We start from the raw sequence: 27,155 nt of genomic DNA on the forward strand, positions 1-27,155 counted from the left end.
TTTATGGTTATAATCTATCCAATCTCCATCATTAATGCATAATCAAATTCTTAATCCATAAATTAAGTTTAACAGTTAATGTATATATCTGTACACTTATGTTTTCCGTTGCATTTCTATTAAAATTTTGATTATTATATGCTTTTGGAAGAATGTTTATACATACCTTGTTTAGGAAATACATACACCATGGAAAGTTTTTATTAAAGGATACTTTGCAAAGAAAATTTTGAAATGTTCATGACGAAAAATTCATGCATGAAAATATCTATTTATTGAAGGTTCGATGGTGAAATGTTATTTTTGAAAAGATACTTTTATAATGATTTTATATGGAGAGCCCAATTATGGAATTCCGTAACACTGGCAAAGATCAGTAGGGCAGTTCATTGTCCCTGAGGTTGAAAATCCCAAAAAGCAAAATAAAAGGGCTTTTAAGACCCTTAGGTTGAAACGACCGTAAACCCCGATTAGATCCTCTTGGCCTACCTAGGCTTAGGTATATTGTGAGAGTGCGTCGCTTACATAAAAACGACATTTAGTTTTTGCCTGACTGAACTGATCATGTTCTTCACTGTGGGTCCACGTGGATAAGCATGATGAGAACTACAAAAGACTATGATTTGGGTAAATGTTGTATTGGCGAATGGATATGACTTATTGGTGAGAAAAATGTCCTGATGTTATCGATGATTCATATTTATGGGTATTAGTCCACCCATCGTACACTGCATAATGCATTATTGGTTGTGGCATCGTGATTAATATTGTACCTTAATTCATTCTTGTAAACATTCATATTTTTAAATAGCTTCTATCATTCATTTTGATTTAAATGTTAAATTTTGAAAAACTACTAAATTTGTAAACATGCTTTATTTGGAGACCTGATATATTTGGAAATTATAATTTTTTAAATGTTATATTTGGAAGCTTACCGTCTTTGAAGAATTATTGTATTTGAAAACTTGCTATTTTGGAAAACTTGTTTATTTTTTAAAAGTATTTATTTTGAAAATTAATAAGCATTTTCCTCATTGGTTTCGCAGCTTACCCTTTTGGAATTTTAATTTTTAGGATGATGACTAATTTAAGGGAGCTTGTGGAGAAGAGTTCTAAAAGTTGTCTTTATTTAGTTAGTTTAGTTTTCCTTTTAGTTTGAGACGTTGTAAAAGAATTATAATGGAAGAATAATTGAGTTTTAGTTAGTGATGATTGTATATTTTATTGTTGCACCAAGAAAGTGTATGTGTTGTGTAATGATATTGTGTGGTTGATGTACTAAATTATGGTTTGTGGTTCATGCCTTAATTACATTTTAGTTATGTCATGGGACGTGAAATCGAGATTTGCTCAACTCAGGTGCTGAATTTCAGGTTATGACAACCTCAACTTGTGGTAATGTATAAGCTTTCCCAACATCTTGCCACTTTTGTAGGAAATCTATACCATTAAAATGTAGGCCCTGATATGAAATAAAACAAAACAAAACAAAAATCGTTCCATTTCTCTCATTGGTTAGGTCGCAATCTTAGAATATATAAATAATCAACAATTTAACTTAATATATAGGCAAATAAATAATCAACAATTTAACTCAATGGCCCATGTAGAGATTTGATCAGCTTGATTTTCAAGAAAGGTGATCTACATGGTAGGTCTAGTCGTTCATGGTACTGATTATCTAAATAGTTAGCATGTTGGCAGGAAGAGATGAAATTTGTACACAAGTTGTGGTAAGTTATCAGCAAAAGATCAAGCTTTGCATTGTGGTAGTAGGGATGCAACTTACCATACTCTTAAGTAATTTAGTAAGACCAAAGTAAGTTACGATTCCGAACATCATGCATATCCAAATCCCAAGAGAGCGATGCCACGCAAAAAACAAGGATTGAATGCCTACACTTGGAAGCTTTGTGGGATCCATGGAGGTTTTCCCTGAGGATGATATTTGTCCCTACAATTATCTAAGTGGTAATAACCCTATAAACGGTTCAAATGGCATATGAATGTCTTGGCCGGCTCTAGGAAAATTTCAACGGTGGACATTTCCATTGTAACTACTTCATATGGTGTGTACATATGAGTTACCTGATGTTAGAATTCTATCTTATTATGATCTTACAAAATTATGTACTGAGTGGATTTGTCCGACAAATCTCTACGGCCTCACATAGCTTTTGAGCACCGGCGGATTGGGTAGCCAGTAACTCACTACGGTTGGCGTACAGAGCAAACTCTACTAGGTTATCATGATTTATGTATTTTATCCACCTTGCCCATCCATTTTAGAAGATAATTTTAAGGCACCAGCCCAAAATTGGAGCATAGGCAGTGTTCAAATAGGCAGTGTTCAAATGTACCACAACATAGTAGAAAGTTGAATTGAATATTTCCTGTAGAAAATTTTTTAGGGACCACGGAAGTTTTGGATCAAACTTATATTTATTTTTTCCCTTCATCAGTGTCCATATGATCTTATGAACAGGTTGAATGACAAATAAACATCACTGTGAGGCCTAAAAAGGTTTGAACGGTGGAAATCATTATCCCCACTGATACCTGTGGTATGATCCATTTGATATTTGGATATGCTTCAATTTTAGGTTCAACGCCTTAAATTAGATGGAAAAACGGATGGACGGCTTGGATAGACAACGTACATTCAAGGTGGGCCCAAATGAGTTTACTCAGTACGGTAAGAGCGTGCTGAGTAACTCAGTAGGCAATCCGATTTCCTGGAACTCTACGTTGCCTAGGGCCCAGTACGTGGCGTCCCGCACGGGTGTGAAAGAAAGCATATGTGCATGGTACACGTGTTGGCAAGGGCTGGAAAAGTTCGAAATCCAAACCATCCATCAGATAGTCCCAGTATAATAATGTCCTATTTCACAAATCATGTTCATTACTGATCAGGCGGTCAACAGTTTGAAAAAAAGATTTTACAACTTTGGAAAACATGACTGAAGTTTTCTAACCCATTCTCACACGTTGAGTGGACAGTATTTATTGTCTTCTTTTTCTTTTTAGGGAAACATAGAAAGTGGGACCCACTTAACTAATGGATTGGATCTCGCTCTTATGTGCCATATTGGCATATGTCGCGTGTACATGAGCATTTATTGCACACGCGTGTGGTTAGTTCAAAAAAAACAAAAAAAAGTTCTCCAATTTTTCGGTTGTTGTTGTTGTTCCTTTCTTGCCTTCTGTGTCTCTTCCAGAACTCTTCCAAAGCTCCAGCTCTTGCTTCGTTGGCTTTTATAAATCCTTTCCTCTAATTGTCTTTCCATCTGATTTTTTATTTTTATTTTTATTTTTTTTCAATTTTTTTGGCAAATAATATCTCACGATATGGATTCTTCTCCTATATCCATGGATGCTTGCATCATTCCTTCTGCAATAGCAAGGTAGCTGACATTTCTAGGGTTTTGTTTTTTGTTTTATTGAATCTGTCTTTCTCTCCGGAACGACAAAAATGCCTGCGCCGGGATTCTCATCTTCGCGATCCGAGAAGATGAGCGACGATGCCTCTGAAACGCCGACCAAGCAGCAGAGAAGGGATCCGTATGAGGTCCTGGGCGTGTCCAAATACGCTTCCGATCAGGAAATCAAGACCGCTTACCGCAAAATGGCTCTCAAGTAGGCATCTTGGCCTTTAGAATTCCCTCTCTCTCTCTCTCTCTCTCTCTCTCTCTCTCTCTCTCTCTCTCTCTCTCTCTTTTCGTGCCTGCATAAATAAAAAATAAAAATTGAGAGCTGTAACGTCTCGGAAAGAGTTTGGATTTTTTCCTCCAGAAATTGGGGATTTTGTTTGTTTAAATTCGTAAGTTTTAGTTACGTTTTGATTCAGAGATTATGGAGCATTGTTTTTTTTTTTTTCCCCTCTCTCTGTGCGTGAAATGCCAATAAAAGCAAAAGAAAAAGAGAAAAAAGAGGAAGAAAATTGGGTTTACTTGATAACCCATCATTTTGGTTTTTTTCGAATGACATTGTAGGACAACTTTCCCAACTTCCTAATGCCCATCTATTCGTGAAAAATAGTTTTGAGAGTGGTCGTAGAAAACACAATAAAGTGGACCCAAGATGGTTTGTAAATCTACGATGACATCCATGTACCATAGTTGGCGTGCTGTTTATGGGAATTGTAGAAGCTATGTCTTGACGACAATGGTTGAAGAGTTGAAGTAAAACAAGGGGCATTAAGGCCATTGGATATTCTTCCCAACTCCAAAGTTCAAAAAATTTCAAGGGACCCAATTCCTTCCAACCAGGGGGATGATTCGAGCATGAGCTTATTTTGGAGAGAAGTGGGTCATTGAACCCCAAAACATTTGGTTGATACTTTCTTTGGGAATTTTTACTTGCCTATTATGAGTCGTGCTCACATGGTCTTTTTGGGGTCCTTAATGGGTGACTGCTTTTGGTAGGTTGGTGGGGAAAAACAGAATGCTTATTGACCATTTGAGAAGTCCAAAAATGATTATTCTCAAGGTACACATTGTGTTGGTGGGATGTGGAGTTGGGGGACCATTTCTCCATGCATTGTATGTGTTATCTGTTACGGACAGGTTCTTTTGATTGTTTTAACGTCAAATGGGTCATGCCTTGGCCAATTGCATTGTTTCTCTAGAAGTTGTATGAGCATGGTTCAAAAAATTAGTTCGATATGACTCGGTATCGTACAAGTTGCACTGTTTTAGGTCCAAGTCACTAGACTGAGATGGGACTGAAACCAACTGGAACGGATTGATATGGACCGATGTAGGGCGAGTCATACTGATTTCGGTCCTTTGGGCGAGTCACACTACAAAATTGTTATTTAATTAGTTGGTATGAGGGTTGCCCTCTCCCCAAAATGAAAGATATTATGGCACCCTCCTTGCTTGCAGGCATGTGGTATATTGGAGGAATCCAATGACGGAATGTTCTGCAATTTAGCAAGTTTGTCTTGGGAGGTCTTTCTTTAGGAAAAGTTGAAAGTGGTTGGAAGTGTCACTGCCTCATAGTGTGTTTGAAAGATGCCCTATAGAGTTTTTGATAGTTTTAAGGGACACAAACTTGATGTTTAAGGGGTGGTGATTTCATCCATCCTCTTCTGATGTCTTGCTCGTCATTTAATAAAATTAAGTTACCTCCCAAAAAATAGACATATAAGTGTGAAAGATAAGCAATTATAAGAGGATAAAAAAGTTCTCTAACATATGGGTTAAGGAATTTATTTCCAAAAAGGGTTCCACACATATCTTGTGATTAATAGAAGGCCTTAGAAACCCCTGGCCGATTAGATTTTTAGAATTTTTAGGAGCACTGTTTTTTTTTTTCTCCCTTAAAAAAAGTGAAAGGGCTTGATTAAAGCCTTTTGGATTTTAAAGGATAAGGTCACCATAAAAGGGGTCCTGTATATACTGTCAATATGAAGTCTAAAAAGCTTCTTTGTATGTGTGATAAGTAGTTTTGGGGTTTTAGGTGTCGGGGAGCTCCACTTGTTAGTTCCCTTGAGGTTGGGTCCCACTCTCTAGTGGTGGTTTATGAACCCTCAGGCCCTGGAGGTATCGATGATGGTCTTCCTCAATGTGCTTTTGGGGATTGAGAAGAAGAGGCCTTAGATGTTGCTCCTTTGCAAGCTGTCGCCTACGTTGAAGAGTTGCATTTGTTTACAAGGCTTCTTCCAGCCTTGTCTGTTCTTCCTAAGGATGTGGGGGGTTTAGTTGCTTTGGTCAGGGGTAAAAGATGGATTACGGAAGCAATAGGTCATGTTGGGAGGCTCATTGGGGTAGTTTTTGGGGATTGCGATGAAGATTATGGCGCTCTTTTCCATATGGTTGAGGAAAGAGGTCTTGTGTCCTAGTCCATCGCAAATCTCATAGATCGTCTAAGATCTGTAGAAAATTAGTTGGTCTTGGGGTTTCCGAGGGTAATGATGGGGAGGCTATCCTTAGGAGGGTTAGAAAGTGTAGAGGGGTTAGGATTGTTCCCCATTGAAGATCATCAGTTGGAACGTTAGGGGTCTTAGGAGACATCAGAAGATTCTCTAAGTTGGGGAGGTTTGTAGGAAGTCCAAAGTTGAGGTGGTCGTTATCCAGGATGCTAAACTTTAGTAGGTTAATCAAGGTATGGTTGAGGTTATTTTGGGGTGCAAGGCGCTCAAGTGGCATTGGCAAGCCTTGGTTGTTGTGGGGTCGGCTCGAGGTGTGTTGGTCCTATAGAATCACTCAATATGGGTTAGGGAAGATAGCTAGTGTTGGAGGTTCTTGGTCTCTGTTGTTGTCAAAGATGTCATGTTGTCTTTTCGTTGGGTCATCTCTAGGGTCTACAGGCCGAACTAGTCGTCTCTTCAACCCTTGTTTTAGGAGGAGCTGCCTAATGCCTGGGAAAGATGGTATCTCCCATGGTGTGTGAGAGGGGACTTTAACATGGTCTGCTTCGCACATGAAAAATGTAAAGGGCAATGTATCTCTAACAATGTGAGGGGATTCAACGATTGGATTTAGAAGCATGAGCTTGTCGATTTGCCGATGGGAGGGGTGAAGTTTAGTTGGTCCAATGGCCAAGTGAAGTTAGCTATGTCCAAGCTTGATAGGTTCCTGGTGTCGCCTTCTTGGGTGGATGGGTTTCCTCTACTGGTCCTAAGAGGTCTTCCCAAACCCATCTTTTATCATTGCTCAATTATCCTTGAAGTGGATGATGACAATTTGGGGGCCAAAGCCTTTCCATTTCAAATTAGCTTGGCTAGAAGTGGAAGGATTCTCAAATTTGGTATTCAATTGGTGGAATTCGTTGCATGTTCAGGGTTTTGCAGGCTTCAGATTGTTTCATAAGCTTAAATCCTGCAAAGGCAAGATAAAGGATTGGAGGAAGTAGGTGTATGATCAAAGGGACTATGACCTAGGTAGCATCCTCAAGGGTATCTAGGTGCTTGATGTCAAAGAGGAATGGGGTCTAAGACTTGAGCTGGTGGAAAGGAAAGAGGCTACTTAGCTTATAGTAGACGCCTGCACGAGGAAAAGATCAAATGATGACTTTTTAGGCTTTTTGGCTTGAAGAAGGGGATATAAATACGAAGTACTTTCATGGTATTACTAGTGCTTGCGCTAAGTGTAATAGAAGAACATTTCTTTCGGTCGATGGCAGATGCATCAATGATTAGGATCAAATCTTCTTAGCCATCATTAGTTTTTATTTGAGGCCCCTTTCTAAGGATGATTGGGATTGGACAAGTTTAGATAATTTGGATCTCGATAGCATGCTGTCCAGTGAAGCAAAGGTTCTTGAGATGCCTACCTCAGAAAGATAGGTTAAGGATGCAGTCATGGCTCTCAGGAGAGACAAGGTGCCGGGGTCGGATGGGCTTCCAATGGCATTTTTTTTTCAAGTTTTCTGAGAAATTCTTATGGATGATATGCTGAATTTTGTTTTGGAGCTCTTCAAGTGCGGCCGTCCGTCGAGAGAAATGTGTAGTTCGTTCACCACTCATTCTTAAGGTTGAGGGAACAACCTGTCTTAAAGATTTCCCTCCCGGAAGTCTCATCAGTAGTCTTTATAACATCATTGCAAAAATCTTAGCCTAAAGGTTATACTCCCTATCTTAAAGATTTCCCTCCCAAAAGTCTCATTAATAGTCTTTGTCACATCATTGCAAAAATCTTAGCCCAGAGGTTCAAGTCTGTCTTGTTAAAGGTTATATCCCTCTATCAAAATGCATTTGTCTCTGATAGGAAAATCATTGATAGTGCGTTGATCACTCATGAATGTATCGATTCTTGTCATAGGGACGATATGAAAGGGATTGTTTGTAAACTAGAACTTTAGAAGGCTTATGATCATGTTGACTGGGACTTGTTGGATTATATGTTAGGTAGGTTAAGGTTTGGGGTCAAATGGAGGATGTGGATGCATTTGTGCATCTCCATGGTCAGTTTTCCTATCCTTAAAATGGGTCTTCAAAGCATCCAGAGGTCTTCGTTAGGGGATCCTCTTCCTCCTTTTCCATTTGTAGTTGTTTCTAAGGCCTTAAGTAGAATGCTCAACAAAGGGCAGTCGGTGAGTCTTTTTGAGGGTTTCAAGGTTGCCAACATAGCTAGCCCTATCTCTCACCTTCAATTTGCAGACAATTTACTCATTTTTTGTGAGGCAGTGGAGTCCAAGGTGGACACTTGTGAAAAATCATTCGGTGCTTTAAGGTTGTATCCAGTCCATTTGGAGGTGGGGGCAAGTCAATTTGCTAGCTGGGTTATTTGGTTGTTGAGCAAGTTCCTTCTCGTCCTCGTATCTAGGACTCCCTCTTTGTATCGAAAAACCTGCCAAACAGCTTTGGATACGGTTATTGAAAGAATGGAGAGGAAGTTGTCGCCCTAGAAAGAATTCTATTTCTAGGTACGAGAATTTACTTTGATCAAATATGCTTTTTCAAACCTCCCTCTTTAGTATACGTCCTTATTTTGTCCCAGGTCGATGGATTTTCTCTAGTGAGGTGGATTTGAGAAAGGGAAGTTCCATGTTTTGAATTGGGGGAGGTTTGTAGGCCTCTCAAGGAGGGAACGGTGGGAATTAGAAGACTTGAGGAGGTCATCTCTACTCCATTGGGAAAATGGGTGTGGAGATTTAAAGTGGAGAAGGAAAGTCTGTGGAGACTGGTCACTGCTGGCAGGTAGGGAGTTACCAATTTGGGGTGGTGGATTAAGGAATCCTTGATCTACACAGCCTCTTTTTGCTATAAATCGATGCATGATGGGTAAAGTGTTCTTTAAGGTCTGCTTTTTAGTTGGAAACAACGAAAGGGTGCGATTTCGAGAAGATATTTAGTTAGGGGAATCCACTCACATTTGGTTTCCCTCGTAGTGCAAAGCTGTGCTTGATTCAAAACATCTCAATCACTAGGTGTTTCTCGGTCCAGGATAATGGTGGAGTGTGGCTTCCCCCTGTTTTTGTAATCTATCTGATGAGGACATCAGAGCACCATTCAGGGTCTACCAGAGGAGGAGATTATCACCAATTTTCCTTTGGATGAATGACCACTACGTGGGCCCGAGTGGGCCGAGTGGGTTGTTTTGAAGATCCCACATGCATTTGATGTGTCACGACCTAGATTTCGGGTACTTGGCGTATACTTTGGACCCAGGATCCACATCATGACAAGTACACTAAGTGTACTTAAACTATTAGATATGCTTACAAAAATTCGCCTAGCTAGTGGTTCTACTATAGATCTAAGTTCCATTCATATTCAGCAATATCTCATAAATAAGAAATTGACCATCCATTCTAATAATCAGTTGTGAACATAATTAAGGACCCTCCCATTCGGGGTCTTATGAAATGAAATAAATTTTGTTCAACAACTTGAAAGAAATGATTAGCAATCTAAGAACATCAAATATAATTAAAGTGATAATCATGATCAATCTAAGGCAACAATTCTTCCTCTATCAAGTAGGGCCATGTGTCCCTTAAGTCCTTTTCCGGCTCGACCATGTACTCCTGCTCTTGAGCCACTGGCTCACCCTCAGTCACTTCTGTACGGTTTTTATATCAATACAGGGTAAGCTGGCTAGGCCTAGTAAGAATTCTCGACATTGTTATTCACTTCAAATTATAATAGAATACCAATAATCCTACACAATATAATTTTAGAAAGAAAATGCAAATATTATCTATGCATGAATGCATCAAGTGGGAATCCGTCCACTTGCTTGAGTTGAAAACCCATCAACGCGCATCTGTCCCTTGACAGGCTTCTACCATTTGGTAGGCATAGGTGTTCACTCCCTAAGTATAGGGTTGTAATGTAGTAATAAACTCGGTGAGACCAAGGTCGAATCCCAAGGGACTGAAACCTGTATGTAATCTGAAACTAAGTAGAACTAGAACTATACTAAGATGAAATCTAAATCAGGTAAAAGGAAGGGAATAATTGTGAATAGATCAATTAAAAACTAATAAAAATAAAGGTGGAAACTAGGGTGCCAAGGATCCACTTGTAGCAATTGGGAAGCTACCTTGCATAATTCAAGGACACAACTGGAATCAGAGTCCTATCTTATCCAGTTGGTAAGAAGAGATTTGTCAGATCTCTGAACTTCTCATGAATCTAATCATCAACAGATAAGATTGGTGAAGATTTGGAAGTGATTCCGTCACCTAACCATGCCCAGGAAATGATGGCAAACAACAACAATTTACTAATCTCACAGCCAATCATAAGAGAATTGTGAAGGTTAGGAAGGATTCCGTCACCCTACCATGCCCATGAGACAATGGTGAACAATAGGTCTTACTAATTTCACAATCTCAATAATGGAAAGAACATACTTAAAGCTATCGCAGATCCATTGTAATTTAAGTCACAACAAACCATTAAAAACTAAAAGCATACCGTTATAGTCAAACTAGAATCCAAAAGAGTTCAATAAACATGAATCAAAGAAAAGCAATCATCCCAATCATGTTACAAGCTTCACCTCTTAGCCCTAGCTAAGAGGCTTAGCCCATCATAGACATGGTGGGGCTAAAAGTCTCACAAAAGCACTTAGGAAGAAAAAATAAAAAAACAAGAGGGAGGAGAAACAAACTCCCAGCCGGCCATTGATCTTTCTCTCTCTCTCTCTCTCTCTCTTTCTTTCTTCTCTTCCACGTGCACCGAATGACTCCATGGTTGCTCCATGTTCCAAAGATTGGATCCCCCTCTTCTCTCTTATATCTTCTCTTTATAGGCAGTAGGAGGAGGAGAGTCGGTCGGATGTGAGGCAGGAAGTCGGTGGAGAAGGTCGGCTGCGTAAGGAGTTACGCGCTCCCTGTTTTACGCAGCTCAAAACGCAAAAAGAGCTTGCGTTTGGTGGATTTTCGGGATGGCTCTGCTACCTGTTGTTGGAATCTGGCTTCGTGGATGGGGTTATGGCTGTCCTGGGCTCCACTTGGACAGTCCAGATCTTCGAAAAGATCGATGATCGTGGCCCACAACTCCCCCGAATTTCTGGATTTCCCGGACGCGCGTAGGGCTTACGCAGACGTGCTGACGTGTTTGGTGGGCCCCATAGTGATTTTTTTGGAAAATCCACCCCGCTCATAGGATTCCTGGTGAAATTTCAGTCAGGAAGGAGTAATTTTGGTTGAGTTTTGGAGCGGTCCACTGATGTTTTGCTTCCGCCGTACATCTTGCGTTTTTTGATGATCCACGTTCATACACGTGTATGGGGCCAAAAGGCCACCTAGGCGAGGGTCTTCCCTCCCCCAGAGACACAATGGATGGGTTTGATCATCATAATGGATGATGGTTGGGCCCCACTAGCCAAAAACAACCTTCCGTTTTAAAGACGCTGGAGGTTTTGTGATTTTAAAGAAGGCACGGGTCAAAGACCCTTTGACTAAGAACATTGATCCGGTACTTGTCCAGCCATATAAACTCTCGCACACGCATCGCGTGTGTGGGTCCCATTGTGATGTATATGTGAAATATGTTCCGTCCATCCGTTCTGTCACCTTGTTTAAGGGGTTGAGACCGAATTTGAAGCATATCCAGATATCAGGCGAGCCCCAAATTAGGATTTTAGGGGCTGATCTGTTCGTTAGGCCACTTCCACAAAGATCCAATGGCTGAAATTTGACATGTACGGTTAATTTATGGTCCTTAGGCCATATATAAAGTTTCGAGCCGAACGGATGGTGGGAACCCTGTGATCTCGCATTCTGGACAATTTTCGGACCCGTTTAATGTGAGTGGCGTGATTTTCTCGGATCTCTGGCGTGTAAATTCTTCAATCTCAATCCTCTGGGGTCCATCCCTTACCTTGATGACTTCAGAGCGTCAAATCCACGCTTTTAGTACCCTTTTTCAGTCCAGGCTCCTAAATACACCTTACAATACAAACACGATTAAAATAAGCCGTTAAACAATATCATGTTCGTAAAATCAGGTAATACTTGGGGTCTAATATGCAATATTCGACCCTCAACAATAGGCAAGGCCCGCATCTACTCCTTGAGTAGGTTTCCACTGGTATAATGCGCTTCTAGTAACGATTCTACTAGGTATACCATCCATGGAGGTCCCTCAAGAATTCAACACGTGTTGTGCATGCAATTGATAGATGTACAAGCATATTAAGTAATCGTGAATCATGTATTGTATAGATCATTTCTATTATCACATTTGAATCAACATAGCCCTATACTATCCAATAATATTAGTATATCATTCAATTCATGTCTAGTTAATAATTCAACATATAAGTTGTATTAATACAGTAACTTCGATAATTGATTACACTAACATATTTAGAGGTGTACACGAGTCGAGCTGAGCCGAGTATTGCCCAGCTCATGCTTGACTCGGACTGCTCGAGTCCTAGCTCGTGCTTGGCTCGGCTCAGCCCGGCCTTTGAGCTGCTGTTTCGAGCAGATTTCGTGTAGTAATTCTAGCTGATTGCAGGAAAAAAGCTATATAAATTCATCAAAAGCAACGAAGTAGACACCATAAGTTTAAAAAGTAGTAGATTTTACACTACCAGAAGCTCTTTTTTGGACCTCAAAAACCCTAGATTACCACAAATGCAAGAAACCCTAATAACATTCCCGAATCGAGAGCTTGCAGTAGAGAGATGCATACCTTTTCAGTTTCGATCGACCTCGGGATTGGATTTTGGAGAGAAATTTGCAGATTTGAAGGGATCTTCTTCGGGCAAGGAAGGAAAGAGAGGAGGGGAAGGGATGAGAGAGACAGACGACCATCGCTTTCTAAAAAATGGTGGGTTTTTGTTTTTCCCCCTTCACAGGATTGGATTTTCTGGATGGGGAGACGGGGAGTTATTTCATACTCTGCCAGACTATGATCTCCATGCTCGTGCGCACGCCACTTGTACTGAGTTGAGTCCGAGTCGAGCCGAGTTCAAGTAGTATTCGAGTCAAGCCGAGTCGAGCTGGGTCAAGCTCATGCTCGGCTCGAACTCATTTCGATCTCCAAAAATCAGCTCGACTCGGTTCGAACTCAGCTTCGAGCCGAGCTTTTTCGAGCCGAGTCGAGCGAGTTACCGAGCTTTTACTGCTCGTGTATAGCTCTAAACATATTAATTAAATCATATCATTATTATTATATTTATATTAATACAGAAATCACACGTTCATCCAAATCAACTAAGACTACATGACAACTATATCAAGGTAAGTATACAACATATCAAACAATCGATCTATTTTAAGTTGATGGATGGGAAACATATCGGGATCACTCACCTTGATGCGGTAAAGATGATTCCGTGAACCAATGGTTTGATTTGAATTAGGATATTCTAAAATTATATAAATAAGAATTATTTTTAATCTTACAATTCCACATAATGAATTAACATATGGTTCATTATATACCATTCCTTCAGATCGATGTGGCCCATCTAATGGTCCGATCGGTTTGAAATTTAGGATTTTAATTTATTTTATATTTAAGAATCTAATGAATGGTGAAGATTTAATTATATATTTCAGATTATGTCATATAATTCTCTGTGCCAAGTTGTAGCTTACACAGAATTATTCTTTCGGTATTAATTCAATTTCGTTAGATTAAGGAAGAATATTGGTAGATTTATGATTGGTACGGTCCATTGAGGTGTTGAATTGGTCTTATTCTTAAAAATATTACATAATTGGGTCTTAGAACACCCATGAACTGTACAGATCATATCGATTGCTGTCCATTAAAGAAAAATCTCACCTTTTGCACATCAGCCCTAAAGCATGCGCATCAGTGTACCTTTCCACATGAATGAATTAGACCTATACAATGGATGTTTGATTGATCCAATCCATCCAATGTGTAGATCAATGCCAAATTAACTACCGTATAAAGAAAATAAAGAAAAAAAAAACTTTACGCTAACCTGAATAGATGAATTCCAAAAAACCTTCTTCCCACTTTCCCTTTCATTTTTTTTCTATGAGTTTTTCTTTGGTTCTTTGAGTTTTGATAGGACTCTCGCTCTCTTACATTCCCTTTTAAAGAGAGAGGGTTCGTTGTGAGCAGTGTTTCAAATAGCGCCCGTAGCGTGGCCGTAACGCTACATAGTGTCCCAAATAGCGTACGCTACAGGGGTCGTAGCGCGTAGCGTCCGTAGCGTAAGCTATAATGTATTTTTTACTATTTTAGTTTTTTATTATTTTTTCACGTTTTCTTTGTTTCTAATGTTGAGGAATGTGACACTTGTATTGTACTTGATACTTTTAACCTATGGGATTTTTATTTCTTTTCATAATTGTGACTTGTGATTTCAATTAGACATTATTAATTAAAGTGGTTTGCTTAGAAAGTTGTTGATGTGATAATTATTTGATTTGGCTTATATATGTGAATTGGCTTTTGATAAGTGATATCTAATAACTTTTTTTAACATGCTTATAATTGATAAAATGAATCATCTTTTAGGCATATATATATATATATATATATATATTCCTTTTTTTTTTCACTATTTATTATATTTGTCCTATTTTTAAATTAAAAAATAGAAGTACTATATAGGGCTGAGCGTTACGCATCACACTACTGCTATTTAAAACACTGGTTGTAAGACTACGAGATACGATGAAAGTTTTGAATAAAGAGAGATAAGAGGAAGGATGATGGGATCAGTAGATCTTTTTCCCACTCAAAATTTAGATTTAAATTTTATTTAGAAAAAAATACGGGTGTTACATTCTTTTATCAGGAAATTTTCTCTGTTACCATTCTGTCACTAGGTGGGCCCAAGTGGGCCAAGTGGATTGTTTTGAAGATCCCACATGCATTTGATGCATCTTCAAAAACTCTACACTAGGAAGATGCATGTGGGCTGCATTCTTGAGGAGTATGGACCGTTGGATTGAGTGCACGCATCGATCGGACTGTTGGATGTGATTTTTCTAATGCCTTTATTTTGAAAAAAGAACTTTATGCATTTTCTTCTTAATGTGATTTGAAGAATACTCCATGTGATTTGGAGCTTGGGTGTGGTATGATTTCATTCCCCATTCAACAGAGGTGCGAGGCTTCCCATCTATCATCTTCCTTCTCCCTTCATTTCTATTCGAAAAAAGGTATTTTCTCAAAAACTTCACGTTTCTTCTTCCATTCCCATACAAATAATCTTTTTCTTCTACTTTTCATCATCCAACTTCAACCCCAACCGAACCCAACCATTGAGTACCCCAAAATCCTAGCCAAGACTCACACATGTGACCATTCGGCGGTACAGTCCAGTCCTTTTCCCTTTTGGATTCTCTCTTACCCCACATCAAATCCCTAATTCCCATCAAGTAATACCCAAGTCCTAAAATCCCTTTTAGCCAATTGAACCATCTAAACCTAATTTCACTTTTTCTCCCAATTCCTTGAACCTTGGGTTAGCCTGCATTCTAATTGAGCAAACCCTTGGTAGTAATAGTTCATTCCTTTTGAAATAAGCTTATTCCTATGCTATTTGGGTGTTCTCATATCCATTAGATCCTAGTTTCTAGTATTCAATGATCATGCATGGTATAGTTTGTTAATTGTGGCCTATATTATTCATATTTTCATGTTGGATTCTTAGATATTTGATGATTTTGATTATTTAAGTTAATTTGTTGATTGATCTCACTTCACCATTTAGCCACATGCATGTGTCGTGCATCACTATCTGATATTGAAGTCAAGTTGGTGGGGCTTCTCGCTCTCTTGGAAGGCATTTGCCCCAATCCATTGGTTAATGATGAGTTGATCTGGTTGAGAGATTGGTCAGGAGGATTTTCATTTTTCTCCTTCCTCAAAGTATTCTCTGCCCTAGTTCTGAAGTCAAGTGCATTCATACAGGCTTATTTGGCTTTATGGAGCCCTAGCTGCATTTACTTGGCTCACTAGCAGAAACCGGATCCTATGTCTATTGATAACTTACATAAAAGGGTGCTGGTGCTTCCAAATGTTTGTCTCCTTTGTATAAAGAATGAGGAATCGGTGGAGCATATATTCATCCACTATTCTTTTGTGAAGGGAGTTTGGGATGACATTCTGACGGCCTTCAATGTGCCATGGATTATGCCAAAGTCGATGGAGGAGCTTTTTCTTTTGTGGCATGAAGGGGGCCCCCAGTCCAAAGACAGGCTGAGCTGGCAGCTTGCCATGCGGTTTTGTGGTCTATTTGGCTGGAAAGGAATATTAGATGCTTTAGAAACAACAGTGAGTCCTTAGGTATCATTGTCATAAAGATCTTATTGCTGATTTAGGGATTTGGTTTCCTAACCTATGGGGGTCTGTTGTGGTTCTTGCATCTTTTTCATGTTTGCCTTTTTGATGCCTTTTATTTTTTTTGCTTCCCTAATAAATTTTTAATTATATAAAAAAAAAAAAAAAGAAAGAAAAGAAAAAGAAGAAGAAAAAGAAATTAATTTTCAGAGGGAAAGTCAGTACAGTGGCGGCTGTATTCTGGAAAATTTTCAGGTCTCTCCTCAGATGGTGTAGGTTAATAATCAGATGGATCCTTTGTTATCTGTTTTGGTTGAACTGGGCTGAATCAATCAGATGTGGGTGGGGTCAGGGGAGCCAATCTATTGTGGCGAAGCCCTCCAAATGGATGGTTGAAACTCAATTTGGAGGGAGTTCCACGAGAAAGCTGGGGCCAGCTGGGGTCGGATGCATAGCCAGGGATAATTGAGGAGTTGTAGTGCTGCAATTTTTGAGCCCATCTGGGAATTAGAGACTCAAATTATGCCAACACGGCCACTCTTCTTCAAGTGGTCAGGTTTGTTGATAATCATAAATTCATAATCTGTATCTTCTAATCATTGAAGGGATCTGGAGTAATGCAATTGGGTGGATCAAATCTGGTTGTTGCCCTTGGGGCATTGCTAACATCATAGAACAAGCATTGGATTTATTCTCACCCATTTTGGTGTCTCAAACCCATGTGGCTCATTCTAGTAATTAAGAGGCAGACAGATTGGCATAGGAATACACCCACGTGGTAGGTGTCTCACATCCAACCCATACAATAGATGTACACAAACATTATTATTAGACGAACTAAAGATACGGCGGATCCACCTGTAAGGTAGGCCAATCCATAAAAAAATATGTACACTTCGAAATAGCCCAATTCAAGTTTGTAGCCCATCTGATGATCTGATGGACCCGATGTTTTTTTCGTGTTATCACCATGGTGTGGTGCATTCATTTAACAGGTTGGGTGTTATATGCATACAACGTGGGCCCCACAAGTCTTGAGTTTCACTACCTAAAGAATAAAATGAGGCCACTTTTTTGTAATCTCATCCCTCAAAAAGTACCTCCATGTAATTTCTAATCATGTAGGTATTATTTGGTAAAATATGGATTCCTCAGGATTTTGGCAGTAAAAATCCCTACACACACAAGCATGTTAACAAGCATGTTATGGCCATGTTTGGTCTGTGATATTTCTGGTTTGTTGGTAGTGCTGTGCCAAATCTCCTTTTTCTTTATGGTTCATATAGACAAGTATGAAATCATAAAAAGAGCATATTTGGTCTTTGATGTTTCTGGTTTGTTGGTAGTGCTGTACCGCTTCTCCTTTTTCTTATTGGTTCATATAGATAACTATGGAATCATAAAAATAGCAGGTTAACAATTGGATACCCATCTCATTTTCCTGAATTTTCAGAAATGGAGAGGTGGTATCCTCATTCTTGTATCCATGTCTGTATCAGTAATCCTGTAATAATGTCTTTGGACAATATGCAACAACAAATTGATGCAATCGTCTTCTTTTCCTGCTTCACACATGGATTGGATCTTTTTGAGAATCAAACTTGACGATTCGTCATATTCATGATTGCACGTGGGTTTTTTTTTTTTTTTTGTCCTTTCTCATTCTTGTATCCATGTCTGTATCAGTAATCCTGTAATGTCTTTGGACAATATGCAACAACAAATTGATGCAATTGTCTTCTTTTCCTGTTTCCCACATTGATTGGATCTTTTTGAGAATCAAACTTGACGATCCGTCATATTCATGATTGCATGTGGTTTTTTTTTTTTTTGTTTGTTTGCCCTTTCTCATTCTTGTATCCATGTCCGTATCGGTAATCCTTTAATAATATCTTTGGACAATATGCAACAACAAATTGATGCAATCGTCTTCTTTTCCTGCTTCCCACATTGATTGGATCTTTTTGAGAATCAAACTTGACGATTCATGATTGCACGTGGTTTTTTTTTTTTTTTGTTTGTCCATTCTCTTTAAATGAAGGATTTTCCTGTGAGTTGTAATTAGTGCCTTGTGGCATGTCACAATATAATACCCCACAAATCAATCAACCCCTCTTCAAAGGAGAAATGTGCACTCTTGTGCTGTTAACTTTTATCATGGATTCATGTTATTCCATAGAGTATATTAATGCATGAGATTTGGTTACTATCATCTAATGACTACCAAAAACTCCATCTCCAATCTTGTGATAATCATTATTGATATGATCATAATCATACTAATAGGTTCTAGATTTATAGCCCAGACCTTGATCCTGATGCCCGACATTGTCATCTTCACCATCATCACTATCACCCAATAACAGTCTTTGGATCGTGAGCCGCATGCCTGCCAAGCTGCCTGCTGTTGCATTATCACCGTCACCATCACCTTTTAGTATGTTATCATGGTTCAGATTATCTACAACTTCTTTGCTCACATTCCAACTGCCCTTGTTTAGCATTTGTTTGTGCATTGTCTTCTTCCATTGCCTCTGTGTCCCTGCCAAGGTGAAGTATAACCATCGCGAGAAGGTCATTATGTGTGATGACTCATTGATGGAGACATCTTTAGATCCTATCCTAGTGTATGGTGTTGTTTTTGGTTGCTTCTCCTCTTATTTGGTTCGTAAGGATAAAGCATATTGAGGTTGATTGTAATATTATTTGCCAGAAGATTTTCCTTGTTACTCCTCTTTTTTTTAATACATGTGACAGGCTGGGAACTTTTCCAGTGACTGTCTTTGGCTTTTAGATGTTTTATTCTTGTTTGCAAAGTGTGATAGTCAGTTTCAGAGTCCAGAATGTGGGACTGTGTTAAAAGGATTGTTGCCACTATACTTTGTAATGGATGAAATAGCCTAAAGTGCATTTGATTAAGTCAAAATCAGTTATAATGACTCTCCCAGCTTGAGCACTGTTATATTCATTGTATTTTTTGAATGTCAATAAAATTCTATTAGCAATAAACAAAAGTAGATACAAAAAGGCAGTGGCGAGATGATGAGGAATCATCCTACTTCATCCACAGGAATGAAAATACAAAGATCTTCAAAATACTTAAAATGTCTTCCCATTTACATCTTTTGAAATGGGAGGCACACATAATCACCCTCCCTTTTGCCATCTGGAAAATTGCATCTGCACCCTCAGATTTGTTGTTGAAGGTTCTATTGTTCCTCTCTCCATATGGACCACCATCTGGATAGCAAAGAAAGGCATCATGAGATCTTTCTTTTCTCTTGAATACCCCATTTCTATATCAGTTACATTTTCAATTGAATCAGGTATTACCCACTGTAGATCGAAAAGGTCCATTAATTGTCCCCACATGCTGGAGGCAAAATTGCAATGGACAAGTGGCTAACTGATTCTGCATCTGGAAGACTGAGGGCATATGTTCGTTATAAACATCTGTAATTGTATTTTTGCTTAAAGCTCTGCAGAAATCGTATATGCTCTGCACTTATGCTGCTCTAGGTTTTGTTTGCTCTGTTACTCTTTAGTGGTGGATAGATTGTTCTGTGATGCTTTTGCCACTTATTTGACAGGTACCATCCTGACAAGAATGCAAATGATCCTAAAGCAGCTGACACATTTAAGGAGGTTACATTTTCCTACAATATTCTCTCAGATCCAGATAAACGACGTCAATATGACACAGCTGGTTTTGAGGTAAATATACTTAGGCCGGTGTATAATTTAAGAGAGCTTGTTTAACATTTGCAAGAGGGATCTATTTATCCTATATTGTTAACGATTTGCAGGTTCTTCAGAAACTCCCAATGCTATTGACAGATTTACTGATTGTGATTATACATTGAGTTCCAAGGCTTTGGGGTTAAATCATGATGTAATTGGCTTTGGTGCAGGCTATTGAATCAGAAAGCCAAGAATTAGAGCTAGATCTTTCAAGTCTAGGAGCTGTGAACACCATGTTTGCTGCTCTTTTTAGGTAAGTCAAGTTTCAGTAAATTTCTGAGTTTTAGTTGTAGAACTTCATGAACCCTATGTGCCTTTCTATGTTCAATGCTGCTCTCATTTCTGTCATGTTTTATATTACCCAATAGCAAACTTGGCGTGCCAATTAAGACAACTGTGTCTGCAACTATCTTGGAGGAAGCTCTGAATGGGACAGTAACTGTCCGTCCTCTTCAGTTGGGTCAACCTTGTTTCAAAAAGGTATATTATTAAGTATTTAAAAAAGAAATCTAGTGGATGGATGGATTGAAGCTTTCTCATTTTTACAGGTGGAGAAACAATGTGCCCACTTCTATTCTGTGACAATAACAGAAGAGGAAGCACATGCAGGGCTTGTGTGTCGAGTACTATCGCCTGACAAGAGCAAATTCAAGGTTTGTGCAAACTGTAAAGGATTTGAGTCTCCATACTTACTGTGCGGCAATTACTTCTATTTGGTGTTCTGGCCTGCTTAATGTTTCCCTATGTGATAATTCCCTATGTGATAAATGAAGCTTAAATGACTTAGTTTTCGACTATAAACAAAAATTTACTGATAGTTCGCAAGATGAATGACGGTCCTAAGTCTTTTCTATAAATTTAAAATGCTTGTGTCCTACACTATATCATGAAAGAGGCATATGACTTAATGTATGGATGTGGATGCATGCATATTATGAGGCGTATGTGTCTCTGTCTTGCATCTGCAACTGGTACACTAGGTCCTCACCTCTCTTTTTCATCATTTTGTCTGGTTTGCTTTTCCACTTGTCATTTCCACCTTGAGGGGAGGTGCAGTGTTCGAAATATTGGTATCAAGTTCCATATCACACCCTTGGGATACGGATACGTATCGGTTATCGCTTGGGATATATCGGTTGTATCGCGTATTGTATCGCTGTTGTTGGAAACATGTGGAAACATTGGGAAATTGGTCAAATTTTTTAATGAAACTTTAGTGATTATTAAAAAAGACATCAATACACGCTTAAAAATTAAAAATCACAAAAAAAAAAAAAAAAAAAAAAAACAAGTAGTGCACATAATAGGTTTTCTTTGTATGGGGTCCTAATCTATGCGTTGTCTAATTGAATTGATGCAAGTATATTCAAAGTCTATTTATATAATTTATAAATGTAAGAAGACGTGTAGAAACACAAGCAATGCATTAAAAAACAAAAGAAGAATCACTAGATCAGGTTACATACATATTGGGTCCTTACTTTTGCTCTGGTGGTAGACTCTCAGGAGTTTCAACACCGGGTCAAGGGTTTGAGTACCCATAGGTGGTGAAATTCCACTAGTGTGAGTGTGTGGGGGTGTGTGCGTGTGTAAAAAAATAAAATAAAATAAAATAAAATAAAAAATGTTACATACATATTTGATTTTATGTTTGGACATAGATTGGAACCGACTTGCGAGAAATTGGGAAGTTTTGATTTTTATTTTTTTTTTCAATTTTCCGCAACTCAGCCCATCTCCTCCAAATCTCAAAATTGAAGCTCCCAATTCATGATTTTTCATGCAAAATATACATGAAAAATCATGGATTTGTAACAATTTGACACTGATTTAACATAATTTACAGAAAAAAAAAGGATCGAAATTTGAAAATGCTCATTGGATCGAACATGTGGGATATATCACACTACTTGTGCGTTTCGTATCGCACAGGTGTGATACAAGATATATCATGAGATATATAGGCCGATAGCATCGATATAGTTGAAGTTTTTTAATTGTTGCTAAGTCTGGTTCTTATTCACTTGCTTGGTTCTTCAGACTTCTCTAGATACAATATATACACTCTGTAATGACGCTGAACCTTGAGGTACCATTAGAACTTTTAAAACTTTAGGGACCAAGAGAGTTTGTAAACCTCACATGACCAGACTCCTTTACCTAATGACAGTGATATACTAGAAGTTTGAGAATTGAGATTCTAGTGTCCTACCTTTTTTGCCAGACGCCTCACTGCATAAATGTGCTGTCTGGGATCTGATTATGCAATTCAACTCATGACCCCTTGCTTCTCCTGAGCGTATTCCTCAGTGAGTCTCCATGTTTTTCCCTGAATTCTTGTTCGTACTTTAGATGTTCCAATATTCGCAAGTGCTCCAAGGAGTTATGAAGTGGTGCAGGCTTAATGCTCCAGTAAGAAAAGAAGATTCAATTCTTTAGATTTATCAGACCTATGTTATCCACACAATTCAAGCTGGCGTTGTAATTATGTCCCAAATGGGTTGGGTTTTGGTATTTCCAAGGCCTAGAGTCTACTCCGCAGCTGCTCAAAAGCATAAGATAATTTAAAATTTGATAGTTGAATTGAATAATGTTATTTTATTTCTTAATTGCTCATTATAATGTTTTGACTTATGATGGAATTAACTATTATGCAAATCTATAACAATATCCAGTTTAACTATTAAAATCTTCTTTTTTATTTTTATTTTTTAATTTTTCATGTTTAAGATTTATAGCCTATTTAGTAAATTATCTGCCAAAACAAGAAGGAAAGAAAGCAAGCAAGAAAGAAAAGTAAGTAGCAATACCACATACCCTCCTTTCAGAGGTTAGCATGTCTAGGAAGCTTTACCTGAGTTGTACTAGCACCCATTCTCTCACCCTTACCTGGGATACACAGCAACAAAAATTAACCTTATATTAAGATCATTTACAGTATTGCTTACATGCTTCTTTTGAGAATGCTTCATTTCAACCATGAGTCTTGATATATTTTGCAATTGCTACACACGTAAGTTTGTTGCTGATGAACCTTTATCTCTGCACAGTTGTTGTACTTTGAGCAGGAAGAGAGTGGTGGACTAAGCCTTGCCCTTCAGGTTTGTTTCATTTTTCAGGGAGTCTTTATGGAAATACCACTTCAAATACATATATGACATGTATGCTCTTTTTATTTATTTATTATTATTATTTTTTGAATACGAAGTTTATTAAAAGGCTCAAGCTGCTGGCTGGGCGAGCTGCTACTTTAGTAGATACATCCAAAGAAAGCACATCTAGCAGAAACTGAAGGGAGGACATTGAGCCATTTGGCACACCTGTCAGGGTAAATGTTTGGTCCATTTGCCTGCAGCCTGTTACCTTCCCTATATACATGTGAGAACTTCCATCAAGGGATGAAGGTCAAAAGTTCCTTGGATCTGCATACGAGGATTCTGTACACCAGTCGACCTAAACTACTTTGGTGCCAATTCGTGTTAATTGAATCGCCTTCGAAGAGAAGGTGGCAAATATGCATCCTGTTTGCTGTTTGTAATACAGCAAAAATTGCATGAGCTTTGTCATATTGACTTGTATATTTTGGAATGGAATCATGAAATGCCATAATAAATCCACCCTTGTGACACTGGGAAATGCCTTCAGTGCCTCTTTTTCCTGGGTTTCCTTTTGTGGACTCATTAGTATTTACCCACTTCGTGTTGGGGGGTACCTCTTACCCAAGTTATGACATGCTGAACTTGTCCAACATAACTCTACTGTCACCTTTGAAAATAAAAATAAAAATTTGATCCACTGCCACTGGTCTAGCAGGTTCTGCTTGGACAAGTTATAGTCTTTTTTGGGTTGCCGCAATTTCCAAAGGCATCTTTTGGATTCTGGCCCGAGTCCATACAATTCAAATCTCACGCATCTGTTGCTCAAAGATCTGCATTTTCCTACTCTTCCAAATTTCCACTGTGTACATGCTAGCTGCTTTCCATATGAATTAAACCTGTCTGCTTCGCCTGAACCGTTTTGACCAGGCTAGCAAGTCAATGAAGGTGGATCTAATATGTGGCAGTCAGATGCCACAAGGGCTCACACCTGCCTTGCAAATGGGCATTGCATGAAGAGTTGACAGGCATATACCCTGCTGTAGGCATGTCGTAGAGGGCATTCCAGTGGAAGTTGAATGCCCCTTCTGGGCCAGTTCATTGCTGGTGAGGAATTCATGAGTTCCATAGGAAAAGTCAAATCTTCTGAGGGATTGGCTATTGCCAGATTTGGGTCCAAGAGTCATTAGGTATACACGTTGGAGCACTCTCCTGGATTATGTTTGGTTCTAAACTTAAAAATAACGTCCCGATGGTTTGTGAATTTCAAGTGGAATGGCTGTTTGGGAAGTGGGATGGTCTCATTTTGTTTGACAACTCAGTTTGGAAGGATGTCCTCCGATTTCTGCATGTCCCATCTCTAGGGGTGAGGAATACGGAGAGAGTCCATAGTAGTGCCCAAGTTGTTCCTATTAGCTAGCTCTAGTATCATCGGAGAGTGGGCAGATAAGGTACCCAAGAGCCGGACCAGACTTTGACTCGATTGCTATTGCCAATTTGTAGGGCAATTCCATGTTTGAGCTCCTCTCTTTGTTAATGATTTGCTTCTCAAGCATGAGTGCCATACTTAGGTTTTGGGATGTCCCAGAAGTTTTGTTCTGCAAGTACTTTCAAAACCTGAACCTATAATGTATTTTACCTTTAGAGATCTCCACCCCGATTCGTGAGGAATGGTTGCTTGGTGATGCTTCCTAGAGCACTCTTAAACGTTTATGGTTGTCCTATACTGTGATTTTTTGTCTATGATCCATTAGTGCTGATGAATGAACAGCTTGGATCATCATACACACGCACCACATGTGTTTTATAGAAGTTGGGTGGATGAAATTTCCATACACCTGAGTGGACTGGCTCCTCTCCCCCACTGTATTTGTGTTAGCTTTTATAGAATACTTTTATGTCAGCATTCTTCATGCATATGAAGATGAATGTTACAAAGTTGTGTGCATATTGGTTAGTCTCATTTTCTGGTGCAGGAGGACAGTGCCAAAACAGGAAAAGTTACGTCTGCTGGGATGTATTTTCTCTGTTTCCCTGTCTACCGATTGGATCACACACTCAATTCGGTAAAGCTAGCAGCCAATTTTTAGTACTTCATTTATAACTCTTGTATCTTCTCAATACATCATTATTCACCATATCCCTCTCTGTTTTCTAACTTTGGTGCATACAGATGGCGGCTGCAAAGGATCCAGATGCTGCCTTTTTCAAGAAACTGGATGGATTTCAGCAGTGTGAAATAACTGAGCTAAAAGCAGGCACCCATGTATTTGCTGTTTATGGTCTGTCTGTGCCTGCTTGTGTCCAATTATTATGCATGCCTCTTAAGATAAGCATGATTTCCAAAATTCCACCATTTGTTAATTTCTGGGATTGCTTTTCAGGTGACAATTTTTTCAAAAGTGCAAACTACATAATAGAAGCTCTATGTGCTGCACCCTTCCCAGAAGAAAAGGAAAAGCTTCGGGCTGTGGAAGCACAGATTCTAACCAAAAGGGCGGAACTCTCCACGTTTGAAACGGAGTACAGGGAGGTTTGTCATTCTTGCTCACAAGTTTGTAATTTTATGACCCTCTTGAGTCTTCCGGAAATTTTCGTGGGTTTATTTATTACATATTGTTTGACAGGTCTTGGCGCAGTTCACGGAGATGACCAGTAGATATGCACAAGAAGTGCAGGCTGTGAGTTCTATCCCTCGTTCATTAGGCTGTTGTTGGAGGGATTCTGTGAAATCTAAATTTGTTTGTTTTCTTTGCTTTTTTGTTTTTTGTTTTTGTTTAATATAGATTGATGAGCTTCTTAAGCAAAGGGACATGATTCATGCCTCATACTCGATGGTTCCACCTCTGAAACGAAGTTCTAGCAATAGCAAGATCAGAGCATCCAAGGAGTCCAGAGGGGACGAAGATCGCCAAGGTAGAGAGAAGGAGAAGAAGCCAGCGATGAGGGATCGGCCAAAGAAGAAGAAATGGTACAACATTCATTTGAAGGTGGACAAGAAGAAGCCCTGCTGAATATGGTAAGGGATTTCTTGGCAAAATGCCTACAATCATCACACCCTTTCTGTTTGCTTCATGCCCATTCTTCTTGAAGGTTTGCGTTTGTTTTTGTAGGGTCTAATTTCCTTTGAAAGATCACGGGGAATTCTGAAATGGCAGCCTGCCTATGGTTGATGATTGCATCTTTTGTATCTGTACCTGTTTGTATGTATGTTGCAGGGGTTGTAAATGCACAAGCGAAGCATGTGAAGTCCATAGTTACAACTCTTGGTTGGCATTTGGTTCTCTCCTTGGGCCCACAGCTCTATGAACAAATGGTTCAACCAGAGAATGAGGGAGGGATGATGGTTCCGGTAAAAAATTTCGTTGCTAGTGAGCGTGTAAAGGACAACAGCTGACTACTACAATTAAATTCTTTCCTGTTGTTATTTCTTTCCAATTGCCCTGTTGTGTTTTTCCCTCCTCTTTGTAGTGTCTTAATTTAATCTGTCAAGCTCAATCAACTTTCCTTTTTCACTGTTCTTGTCATGTCCTTTTGCTGTCTCCTGATTCATGAACGCTACTAGAGTAGGAGGGTACAAATAATTGTAAACTGAAAAAGAAGGCATTTCTTGCTCTGCTGTCAAACATACAAGGTGGGCCCACCTTTCTGTGATTCAGGCTGTTTATCTGGTGGGACCCATCTCTAATTAGATCTTCCTTTTCAGGCTTCATGGCTGACAGAAAATTTTCCTGTTGAAGGTGGACTCTAGGCTGAACAGTGTTTCCAGTTAAGATCATCCAGTGGTGAAAATATTTGGGGAATGGCCTGTTTACAATGAAGCGCACGGATGAACAAGTCAGATCACTGAAAGATGGGCCATGCCTGTAATGCCTCCTTAACCAAACCCTTGTTAGTTTTAGTTTCCTCATTTTTCTACTTTTAATCATTGGTTGGGATTTTGGAAAAATCTTCTGATTTGGTGGATTTTGATTAGTTTCATTCTTTTGTTTTCCCCCAAACTGTCTTCAAATGGCCAACTGTTGCCTGGAATACAGCTGGAAAAGGAGCCCTTACAAGCTGTTGCCAACAGAAGACACTTCCAATGTCTGTGTGCTTGATTTCAGTTTTGAAAGGTTGGCATGGCAGCAAGAAAG

General features: G+C 39.0%; 1 protein-coding gene across 3 annotated transcripts; it reads left to right on the forward strand.

The window, feature by feature from the left end:
* Positions 1-3,171: 3,171 nt before the first annotated feature.
* LOC131255440 (chaperone protein dnaJ 16) lies at positions 3,172-26,546 on the forward strand. Of its 3 annotated transcripts, none has more exons than XM_058256157.1 (12): positions 3,172-3,639; positions 19,774-19,897; positions 20,095-20,177; positions 20,293-20,404; positions 20,473-20,577; positions 22,975-23,025; positions 24,996-25,085; positions 25,193-25,301; positions 25,404-25,552; positions 25,647-25,700; positions 25,806-26,038; positions 26,113-26,546. In XM_058256157.1, the coding sequence occupies exons 1-11, from the start codon at positions 3,476-3,478 to the stop codon at positions 26,031-26,033; spliced, it is 1,269 nt and encodes a 422-aa protein (XP_058112140.1). In that variant the 5' UTR covers positions 3,172-3,475; the 3' UTR covers positions 26,034-26,038; positions 26,113-26,546. The 3 variants fall into 3 exon arrangements, with proteins under 3 accessions (XP_058112140.1, XP_058112138.1, XP_058112139.1); XM_058256155.1 differs by having other exon boundaries at positions 3,174-3,639; positions 26,133-26,546; XM_058256156.1 differs by having other exon boundaries at positions 3,174-3,639; positions 26,238-26,546.
* The last annotated feature ends 609 nt before the right edge of the window (positions 26,547-27,155 follow it).

This window comes from Magnolia sinica, chromosome 9 (assembly GCF_029962835.1).
Source record: "Magnolia sinica isolate HGM2019 chromosome 9, MsV1, whole genome shotgun sequence".
Taxonomy (NCBI): Eukaryota; Viridiplantae; Streptophyta; class Magnoliopsida; order Magnoliales; family Magnoliaceae; genus Magnolia; species Magnolia sinica.

Coding starts and splice junctions, on each gene's coding strand:
- LOC131255440 (XM_058256157.1), top strand. CDS start 3,476: ATGCCTGCGCCGGGATTCTCATCTTCGCGATCCGAGAAGATGAGCGAC. Junction 3,640..19,773: donor TACCGCAAAATGGCTCTCAA/GTAGGCATCTTG, acceptor CTTATTTGACAG/GTACCATCCTGACAAGAATG. Junction 23,026..24,995: donor GACTAAGCCTTGCCCTTCAG/GTTTGTTTCATT, acceptor TTTCTGGTGCAG/GAGGACAGTGCCAAAACAGG.